The sequence below is a fragment of the Oncorhynchus kisutch genome, linkage group LG13 (assembly GCF_002021735.2).
Source record: "Oncorhynchus kisutch isolate 150728-3 linkage group LG13, Okis_V2, whole genome shotgun sequence".
Classification (NCBI taxonomy): Eukaryota; Metazoa; Chordata; class Actinopteri; order Salmoniformes; family Salmonidae; genus Oncorhynchus; species Oncorhynchus kisutch.
Window position 1 is genome coordinate 75,872,527 of NC_034186.2, and position 11,732 is coordinate 75,884,258.

At 44.1% G+C, this 11,732-nt stretch overlaps 1 protein-coding gene across 1 annotated transcript; it reads right to left on the reverse strand.

Moving 5' to 3' along the window:
• Window positions 1-9,232: 9,232 nt before the first annotated feature.
• LOC109884651 (protein S100-A5) lies at window positions 9,233-10,999 on the reverse strand. Its single transcript, XM_020476597.2, has 3 exons — window positions 10,873-10,999; window positions 10,053-10,200; window positions 9,233-9,579 (listed from the first exon to the last, which is right to left on the reverse strand). Exons 2-3 carry the CDS (start codon window positions 10,191-10,193, stop codon window positions 9,406-9,408), a joined length of 315 nt encoding a protein of 104 aa, XP_020332186.1. The 5' UTR covers window positions 10,194-10,200; window positions 10,873-10,999; the 3' UTR covers window positions 9,233-9,405.
• Between the last annotated feature and the right edge of the window lie 733 nt (window positions 11,000-11,732).

Sequence of the window (11,732 nt, forward strand, 5' to 3'; positions counted from 1 at the left end):
CTGACCTGTAGGGCTACCTTGTTGACTGACCTGTAGGTCTACCTTGCTGACTGACCTGTAGGGCTACCTTGCTGACTGACCTGTAGGGCTACCTTGTTGACTGACCTGTAGGGCTACCTTGCTGACTGACCTGTAGGGCTACCTTGCTGACTGACAGGTTCCCTAGACCCCTCTGGGAAATGGTGACATTTGCAAACATAAATATAGTCAATGACACAGCAGTAAACAATTGATTTCAGTTGATGTAAAAACAGACAGAGGCCTGTAGTAAAATTTGACAGAGAATTGTAGCAACTCCACTAAATTATAGAAAATTAGGTCACTTTTTTGTCTTTATTAAGTGTGCTCATTAGATAATGGCGACGGGATATGTATGGGGGTATGTAAAGAACAACCAGTCAGGAGGATACAGACAGTTCAAGAGGTATGTAAAGAACCACCAGTCAGGAGGATACAGACAGCTCAGAGGTATGTAAAGAACAACCAGTCAGGAGGATACAGACAGTTCAAGAGGTATGTAAAGAACCACCAGTCAGGAGGATACAGACAGCTCAGAGGTATGTAAAGAACAACCAGTCAGGAGGATACAGACAGCTCAGAGGTATGTAAAGAACAACCAGTCAGGAGGATACAGACAGCTCAGAGGTATGTAAAGAACAACCAGTCAGGAGGATACAGACAGCTCAGAGGTATGTAAAGAACAACCAGTCAGGAGGATACAGACAGTTCAAGAGGTATGTAAAGAACCACCAGTCAGGAGGATACAGACAGCTCAGAGGTATGTAAAGAACAACCAGTCAGGAGGATACAGACAGTTCAAGAGGTATGTAAAGAACCACCAGTCAGGAGGATACAGACAGCTCAGAGGTATGTAAAGAACCACCAGTCAGGAGGATACAGACAGCTCAGAGGTATGTAAAGAACCACCAGTCAGGAGGATACAGACAGCTCAGAGGTATGTAAAGAACCACCAGTCATAGGATATAGACAGCTCAGAGGTATGTAAAGAACCACCAGTCAGGAGGATACAGACAGCTCAGAGGTATGTAAAGAGCCACCAGTCAGGAGGATATAGACAGCTCAGAGTGTATGTAAAGAACCACCAGTCAGGAGGATACAGACAGCTCAGAGGTATGTAAAGAACCACCAGTCAGGAGGATACAGACAGCTCAGAGGTATGTAAAGAACCACCAGTCATAGGATATAGACAGCTCAGAGGTATGTAAAGAACCACCAGTCAGGAGGATACAGACAGCTCAGAGGTATGTAAAGAGCCACCAGTCAGGAGGATATAGACAGCTCAGAGTGTATGTAAAGAACCACCAGTCAGGAGGATACAGACAGCTCAGAGGTATGTAAAGAACCACCAGTCAGGAGGATATAGACAGCTCAGAGGTATGTAAAGAACCACCAGTCAGGAGGATACAGACAGCTCAAGAGGTATGTAAAGAACCACCAGTCAGGAGGATACAGACAGCTCAGAGGTATGTAAAGAACCACCAGTCAGGAGGATACAGGCAGCTCAAGAGGTATGTAAAGAACCACCAGTCAGGAGGATACAGACAGCTCAAGAGGTATGTAAAGAACCACCAGTCAGACAGCTCAAGAGGTATGTAAAGAACCACCAGTCAGGAGGATACAGACAGCTCAAGAGGTATGCTTAGATATGCATAAACATAGACTTTTTGTATTTTTTTACATTTTTACATAGGATTAAGCATAATGATTATGCCTCTAGATTGCAGGAAACGGCTGTTTAAAGTGTTTGATAAATGATTAATTCTCCAACTGACTTTTTAAAAAGTATGAAGTGAGTGCTCATTAGATAATGGCTAAGGGTTGTATAGACGGTGCCTTCAGAAAGTACTCATGCACCTTGACCTCTTCCATGTTTTTTGTGTTACAGCTTGAATTCAAAATGGATTATGTCAATATTTTCCTTCACCCATCTAGACACAATGCCCCATGATGGCAAAGTGAAAACATATTTTTTGACGATTTTGCAAAATGAATTACTTAAATATCCCATTTACTAAAGCATTCACACCCATGAGTCAATACATGTTAGAATCACGTTTGTCAGCGATTACAGCTGTGAGTCTTTCTGGGTAAGTCTAAGAGCCTTGCACACCTGGATTGTACAAGATTTGCCCATTATTCTTTTCAAAATTCTTCAAGCTCTGTCAAATTGGTTGTTGATCATTGCTAGACACCCATATTCAATTCTTGCCATAGATTTTCAATCAGATTTAAGTCAAAACTGTAACTCGTCCACTCAGGATGTTACAGTTTTGACTTAAATCCTTCCCTGTCTTCTTCCTGTCTTCCCTGTAAGTAACTCCAGTGTAGATTTGGCCTTGTGTTTTAGGTTTTATTTTCTTGCTGAAGGTGAATTCATCTCCCAGTGTCTGGTGGAAAGCAGACTGAACCAGTTTTTCCTCTGGGATTTTGTATTTGTTTTGCTCCATTCTGTTTAGCATACCCACAATATGATGCAGTCACCAATATGCTTGAAGATATGGAGAGTGGTACTAAATATTGTGTTGTATTGGATTTGCCCCAAACGTAACACTTTGTATTCAGAACTAAAAGTGAATTGCTTTATATATGCAGTATTTTTTTAGTGCCTTGTTGCAAACAAGATGCAAGTTTTGGAATATTTTTATCCTGTACATTCTTCCTTCTTTTCACTGTGTCAATTAGGGTAGTATTGTTGACTAACTACAATGTTGTTGATCCATCCTCAGTTTTCTTCTATCACAGCCATTAAACTCTGTAACTGTTTTAAAGTCACCATTGGCCTTATGGTAAAATCCCTGAGAGGTTTCCTTCCTCTCCGGCAACTGAGTTAGGAAGGACGCCTGTATCTTTGTAGTGACTGGGTGTATTGATATACCATCCAAAGTGCAATTAATAACTTCACCATACTCAAACGGATATGTAAATAATTTGTAAACATTTCAAACTTAATTCCACTTTGACATTATGGGGTATTGTGTGTAGGCTAGTGACAAAACAATCTCTATTTAATCCATTTTGAATTCAGTCTGTAACACAACAAGATGTGAAAAAAGTCAAGGGGTGTGAATACTTTCTGAAGGCACTGTATCCATTTGGAATAACCCTTACTGGCTTGGTTAACCAGTCTTAACTTCACATTTTATGGTATAGACAATATAAGCTGTTTGTTTCATGTGGACCTAGTAGCTGTAAAGGCCTGTCTCTGTTCTGTTTCTCTGACACCCTGACATGAAGACAGACTGGTGTGTTGAAACAAAGACACTGATCACAGGGTTTGTATCACTTTCACACTGTGGCTTGGAGCTGGGCTTGGGTCACTTGGATTTCACACACCCTGCAAACAAGAACCACACCTAGTGATTCAAACCTAACAAACTTAATTGGCATAGTCATAGATAGTGGTGCAAATGTATAGTGCTTTAATGACGGTCATTAACGTGTGAGTGATGATCCAAATGGTGAAGTAAAAGTAGTGGTTACTATTCTTCAACTCATAACTACACATTGATTTATATTACTATATGAAACAAACCATGGTTCTCGCCTTAGAGATACATTCCATTCCCATTTAGATGCAGGTGTTTATCACACTGCCATACACACACTCACATACGAGCGTGCACAGGCACACACACAAACACAAGCATGCAAGTACAGACTCACACAGGCACACACACAAACACAAGCATGCAAGTACAGACTCACACAGGCACACACACAGCTAAAGAGATATTCACATGCAAAGCGTTTGGCCATTTGGACCCCTCTTCATTTGTGCCAATAACAGGCCTACAAGAGCTGATCACTGACGGGACCTTCCCTTTAACCTAGGAAGTCTCTGAGATACAGGTCATTCTACTGCTCCTGTCCACTGGTATTGACCTGCAGCAGTGTTCTTACATCCTGGTCCTGGAGAGCTAAAGGTTTTCTACCATTCTAACACTGGTTCAATGAATGTACCAATGACCAATGATTAGTAGAATCAGGAGTGTTGGTGCTTGGCAGGAAATAAATCTGACACACTGTAGCTGCCAAACCAGAGGTGAAGAACGCTGGTCTATAAGTAGCATTACAGTTGGGAGTTGAGAGACACTTGCTTTAGCACCTGGGTGCTGCACACTTCTGATACAATACCACCATCTGTCTATGAGTAGATCTATTACAATGCATGATATATAGCCAAAAAGCGGGAGAATTTCAAAAAGTAGGACTTGACATAACTACTAAGATAAGATAACACCGATAATTCATGAGGGAGGTGTTCTCCCATTTGATCCTAGAGGCTGATGGAGGTGTTCTCCCATTTGATCCTAGAGGCTGAGGGAGGTGTTCTCCCATTTGATCTTAGAGGCTGAGGGAGGTGTTCTCCCATTTGATCCTAGAGGCTGAGGGAGGTGTTCTCCCATTTGATCCTAGAGGCTGAGGGAGGTGTTCTCCTATTTGATCCTAGAGGCAGAGGGAGGTGTTCTCCTATTTGATCCAAGAGACTGAGGGAGGTGTTCTCCTATTTGATCCAAGAGACTGAGGGAGGTGTTCTCCTATTTGATCCTACAGGCCGAGGGAGGTGTTCTCCTATTTGATCCAAGAGACTGAGGGAGGTGTTCTCCTATTTGATCCTAGAGGCTGAGGGAGAGGTTCTCCCATTTTATCCTAGAGGCTGAGGGAGGTGTTCTCCTATTTGATCCTAGAGGCAGAGGGAGGTGTTCTCCTATTTGATCCAAGAGACTGAGGGAGGTGTTCTCCTATTTGATCCAAGAGACTGAGGGAGGTGTTCTCCTATTTGATCCTACAGGCCGAGGGAGGTGTTCTCCTATTTGATCCAAGAGACTGAGGGAGGTGTTCTCCTATTTGATCCTAGAGGCTGAGGGAGAGGTTCTCCCATTTTATCCTAGAGGCTGAGGGAGGTGTTCTCCCATTTGATCCTAGAGGCTGAGGGAGGTGTTCTCTCATTTGATCCTAGAGGCTGAGGGAGGTGTTCTCCCATTTGATCCTAGATGCTGAGGGAGGTGTTCTCTCATTTGATCCTAGAGGTTGAGGGAGGTGTTCTCCCATTTGAGCCTAGAGGTTGAGGGAGGTGTTCTCCTATTAGATCCTAGAGGCTGAGGGAGGTGTTCTCCTATTTGATCCTAGAGGTTGAGGGAGGTGTTCTCCCATTTGAGCCTAGAGGTTGAGGGAGGTGTTCTCCTATTAGATCCTAGAGGCTGAGGGAGGTGTTCTCCTATTTGATCCTAGAGGTTGAGGGAGGTGTTCTCCCATTTGAGCCTAGAGGTTGAGGGAGGTGTTCTCCTATTAGATCCTAGAGGCTGAGGGAAGTGTTCTCCTATTTGATCCTAGAGGCTGAGGGAGGTGTTCTCCTATTTGATCCTAGAGATTGAGGGAGGTGTTCTCCCATTTGATCCTAGAGGCTGAGGGAGGTGTTCTCCCATTTGATCCTAGAGGTTGATGGAGGTGTTCTCCTATTTGATCCAAGAGACTGAGGGAGGTGTTCTCCTATTTGATACAAGAGACTGAGGGAGGTGTTCTCCCATTTGATCCTAGAGGCTGAGGGAGGTGTTCTCCCATTTGATCCCAGAGACTGAGGGAGGTGTTCTCCCATTTGATCCTAGAGGCTGAGGGAGGTGTTCTCCTATTTGATCCTAGAGGCTGAGGGAGATGTTCTCCTATTTGATCCAAGAGACTGAGGGAGGTGTTCTCCTATTTGATCCTAGAGGCCGAGGGAGGTGTTCTCCTATTTGATCCAAGAGACTGAGGGAGGTGTTCTCCTATTTGATCCAAGAGACTGAGGGAGGTGTTCTCCTATTTGATCCTAGAGGTTGAGGGAGGTGTTCTCCCATTTGATCCTAGAGGCTGAGGGAGGTGTTCTCCCATTTGATCCTAGAGGCTGAGGGAGGTGTTCTCTCATTTGATCCTAGAGGCTGAGGGAGGTGTTCTCCTATTTGATCCTAGAGGCTGAGGGAGGTGTTTGGGGTCAAATAATGTAATCCAGATAGTGAGCCAGAAGACAGCAGTAATAGGGTTCATAGAATCACCCTATCCTGATCAGAACATTCTGTTCCGGAGTTGAGTTAAATGAGCTGTATATGAGCTACGGTGCTTACCCAGAAAATGCATTGTAGACTGTAGACCAAGTAGTAGAACAAGGTTGCACACTTCTAAAAAAGCATTGAACTTAGTTATTCAATTCAATAAATTAAAAAATATATAAAAACATTTCAAAAACATTTGTTTACCTTTTACCCATATTCTACTATTCATACTACCTGATCAGAACATTGAAAGAGCTCCATTTAGTCCAATATGTACAGATCTAGGATCAGTTTACCTTCCCCTAATTCTAACCTTAAGAGGAAACAACACACTGATCAGTGTCAAGGGGCTTCATGGGAGGGTAAAGAGGGGAAGAAAATATGTAAACCAAGCCTACACCTGAAGCGGGTTCTCACCAAAGAATCAAATCAAATCAAATTTATTGATATAGCCCTTCGTACATCAGCTGATATCTCAAAGTGCTGTACAGAAACCTAGCTTAAAACCCCAAACAGCAAGCAATGCAGGTGTAGAAGCACGGTGGCTAGGAAAAACTCCCTAGAAAGGCCAAAACCTAGGAAGAAACCTAGAGAGGAACCAGGCTATGTGGGGTGGCCAGTCCTCTTCTGGCTGTGCCGGGTGGAGATTATAACAGAACATGGCCAAGATGTTCAAATGTTCATAAATGACCAGCATGGTCGTATAATAATAAGGCAGAACAGTTGAAACTGGAGCAGCAGCACGGTCAGATGGACTGGGGACAGCAAGGAGTCATCATGTCAGGTAGTCCTGGGGCATGGTCCTAGGGCTCAGGTCCTCCGAGAGAGAGAAAAAAAGAGAGAATTAGAGAGAGCATATGTGGGGTGGCCAGTCCTCTTCTAGCTGTGCCGGGTGGAGATTATAACAGAACATGGCCAAGATGTTCAAATGTTCATAAATGACCAGCATGTTCGAATAATAAAAAGGCAGAACAGTTGAAACTGGAGCAGCAGCACGGCCAGGTGGACTGGGGACAGCAAGGAGTCATCATGTCAGGTAATCCTGGGGCATAGTCCTAGGGCTCAGGTCCTCCGAGAGAGAGAAAGAAAGAGAGAAGGAGAGAATTAGAGAACGCACACTTAGATTCACACAGGACACCGAATAGGACAGGAGAAGTACTCCAGATATAACAAACTGACCCTAGCCCCCCGACACATAAACTACTGCAGCATAAATACTGGAGGCAGGAGACAGGAGGGGTCAGGAGACACTGTGGACCCATCCGAGGACACCCCTGGACAGGGCCAAACAGGAAGGATATAACCCCACCCACTTTGCCAAAGCACAGCCCCCACACCACTAGAGGGATATCTTCAACCACCAACTTACCATCCTGAGACAGGGCCGAGTGTAGCCCACAAAGATCTCCGCCATGGCACAACCCAAGGGGGGGCGCCAACCCAGACAGGATGACCACATCAGTGAATCAACCCACTCAGGTGACGCACCCCTTCCAGGGACGGCATGAGAGAGCCCCAGTAAGCCAGTGACTCAGCCCCTGTAATAGGGTTAGAGGCAGAGAATCCCAGTGGAAAGAGGGGAACCGGCCAGGCAGAGACTGCAAGGGTGGTTCGTTGCTCCAGAGCCTTTCCGTTCACCTTCCCACTCCTGGGCCAGACTACACTCAATCATATGACCCACTGAAGAGATGAGTCTTCAGTAAAGACTTAAAGGTTGAGACCGAGTTTGCGTCTCTGACATGGGTAGGGAGACCGTTCCATAAAAATGGAGCTCTATAGCTCTATAGAGCTCTATAGAATGAGTAGAAAAGGGGAACAGACATTCTCACTGAAAGCGTGATGGGTGGACGGATGGATACTGTGAGATTCTGGCAAATAAGATTTTGGATGTTTTTCTACTTACCCAGAGTCTGATGAACGTGTGCATACCATTTATATGTCTCTGTGTGCAGTATGAAGGAAGTTAAAGGTAGTTTTGTGTGCCAAGTCTAACTAGTGCAGAGACTGCACGTAGAAACACATCTGACTCTGGGTAAGTAGAAAAACAGCATAATTGCCAGAGCTCTGCAGTATCCCTTTAACTTCTTGACGCTACCCATCCCTTAAGCGGGATAATTGTCATCAGCAACTGCTGAATAGCATAGCGCCACAGTCAAATAATATGACTAAAAGTATTCATATTCATGAAATCACAAGTGCAATATTGCAAAACACAGTTTAGCCTTTTGTTAATCCACCTGTCGTCTCAGATTTTGAAATTATGCTTTACAGCGAAAGCAATCCAAGCGTTTGTGTAAGTTTATCGATCGCATGACAAAACATTAAGTACACTTAGTATCAGGTAGCTTGGTCACGAAAATCAGGAAAGCAATCAAATGAATCGTTTACCTTTGATGATCTTCGGATGTTTTCACTCACGAGACTCCCAGTTGCACAACAAATGTTCCTTTTGTTCCATAAAAATTATTTTTATATCCAAAATACCTCCGTTTGTTTGTCGCGTTATGTTCAGAAATCCACAGGAAAGAGCGGGTCACGACAACGCAGACGAAAATTCCAAATAATATCCATAATGTCCACAGAAACATGTCAAACGTTTTTTATAATCAATCCTCAGGTTGTTTTTAAAATATATATTCGATAATATATCATCCGGGAGTGTAGGTTTTTCAATAGGACAGGGAGAAACAATGGCCGCAAAACTCACTCTGAGATCCCCCACCTATCCACTTAAAACAAAGCCTGAAACTATGTCTAAAGACTGTTGACACCTTAGGGAAGCCATAGAAAAAGCAATCTGGTTGATATCCCTTTAAATGGAGGATAGGCATGCATAGGAACAGAGAGGTTTCAAAATAAGAGGCACTTCCTGATTGGATTTTCCTCACATTTTCGCCTGCAATATCAGTTCTGTTATACTCACAGACAATATTTTGACAGTTTTGGAAACTTTAGAGTGTTTTGTATCCTAATCTGACAATTATATGCATATTCTAGTTTCTTGCGCTGAGAAATAGGCAGTTTCAAATGGGTACGTTTTTTAGCCAAAAACTAAAATACCAAGAGACTGAGGGAGGTTCACGCAAAAGGTTAATGGGTGTAGCAGTTGTAATGTCTGAGAATTGGTGCTCATCACATCACCTAGAGGAATTCTCCATCACAAAAATGAAACACACAACACCAACTAGTAAGCAAGTCAAATTTAATTTAAAAAAACTGGGGAAATGTTGAGAAGACATCTTAAAAGCACCATACAAGTTACAGTAAGTGTATCATTTTCTCTCTTCTATCATAGAAAAGCAGTGTGTGTCTGTGACTCGATACTGGCCACACCTGTCAACAGGTAATTTTTCGCCCCTCATTCAGGCTTGTCAGGCTTGCCCTTGTTGCCCTTGCCCTTGTTTCTGGCTCTGTAATAGCCCCTGGCCAGAGTAGCCAAGAACATGGAAAACTCTCTGAAGTTGATCTCCCCATCATGGTTCTTATCCAGGTTGGTCATCGCCTCCTGGAGCACTGCTGGTTCCACCTTTCCCTGAGACAGACACACACACACACACACACACACACACACACACACACACACACACACACACACACACACACACACACACACACACACACACACACACACACACACGAAGGTATGTAGGCTTTCTAGGTATCTTGTAGACATCATTATGCAGTGGTATGTGTATGTTAATAAAACATTACTACTATGTTGTGGTATGGATATGTAAAACATGTGGATAGGCTGTGTGTGTGTGTGACAATAGAATAATATACTATTTAGCAGACACTTTAATCCAAAGCGATTTACAGTTATGCATGCATCGATTTCTCGTATGGGTGGGCCCAGGAATCAAACCCACTATCCTGGTGTTACTAGCACCATGCTCTACCAACTGAGCCATACAGGACAACACTGAGTGTGTGTGTGTGTGTGTCTGTGTGTGTGTGTGTGTGTCTGTGTCTGTGTCTGTGTCTGTGTGTGTGTGTGTGTCTTACGTGGAACTCTGGGCTGGCCAGCTCTTTTTTCATCAGCTCTGCGAGCTCTGTACCGCTAAGCTGGCGATTCTTATCATCCTTTGTAGCATACTCCTCAAACACCTCCACCATGGATACAATGGCCTTCTCCAGACGAGACATACTGTACCTGGGGGAGAGAGAGGAGGAGGCAGGTGGACGGAGAGAGAGTTGGGTGAGATGAGAGAAAGAGGGAGGCAGGGGTGTGGGGTAGAAGGAGAAAAAAAGAGAAAAGGGGGGAAGAGAGGAAGAGAGTGGGGAGGAAAGCAGGTAGAGGGGAAGTTATGAGTGAGGAAATCACAGGGAGAAAGAGCATTGGATTAGAGAGAGTAAAGCAAGGGAAGGAGGAGAAGAGAGAAGAGAAGATAGGATGAGAGTGACACAAGTATTCATCCTGTCTATGTCTGGTTATTACAATGGAACATATGATTCACAACAAGAGAGAGGAAGAGGAGAAGGCTCAGCTACACTAAAGATGAAAACATGTTTAATGTTATAAGACCCAGGGAATGGAATGTGTTCAGGTCTAGACAGGTCTACACACACACACACACACACACACACACACACACACACACACACACACACGTCCCGCCCATCTATCCAATTCTCATCTCTCTCATTCCCTGCTTCCAACTTCTCTACCTTTTTCATTCCCTCATTCCTAACCGTATATAATAGAACAGTTCTATCTTTATGTTCCTAACTCTCTCCTTCCTCCGTGCTCCTTCCCTCCTCTGTGTTCCTCTATCTGAGAGTTGCAGCAGCCCCCCTCCCCCCTCCTCCCTCCCTCTCTACTCACCTCAGAGCAGAAGATAAGATCTATGATATGTGTAGCTGACAGGCTGGGTCCTGATGTGAGACTGATGTGAGACAGAGAGAAGAAAAGCTTCCTCTTAAAGTGAAAAACACCCCCTCAAGCAGAGCAGACATATGATCAGCCCACAAGCAGCCATTGATGCCCTGAAAATGAGGTCAGCTCCACCCAAACCTGCTCCATCAGACTTGATCTCAAATGGTCATGTGCCAATGCTATCATTTGCATTAATTCATGTTTTAAAGGTCAAGATTATGTTCAATCTTGTTTTGAGGGTGTGAAGAGAGAAGCTTATTCCTTAATTGTATTTGGCATGTATTTGCTTGTGTAATAGGCCAGGCCTTGTGTAATAGGCCAGGCCCCAGCTGTGGTAACCCTCTATGTTATAACACTCCAACATGTTGTCGCCCTCCATGTTGCCTTCCACAAACCTGGGGTTGGTTTGTTCTCTACAAACGGTGTGGAAAGTGGAGCTGTGGAGATTCCAGACTGCTCTAAAATTTGGTAATATGAGTCACAGCTCTGAGGCATGCCCTTATTTGTGTGTGTGTTTGTTAGAGCCCCTGTTTATATCACCACAGAGAGCACGCCTCTTATTTATCCAGCCCAACTGTTGAGTAACCTAACCACTATTTTCCATCGCTCTGCGACAAAACCCTGGGCTGCATTTTCATTCCAAAAGTTGTCCCGTCCTCTCTGTCCTGTTTCACTCCCTTTTGCAGATCTGAGAAGGCAGGCTAGGTGTAAGCGGTGGCCCCACCTAGTGTCTGCCATATTGCTTTCATTCACAGAATACCTATCAGATCTTTGAAGTGGAGTGAGCTTGGGCAGAAGGGAAGAAACAT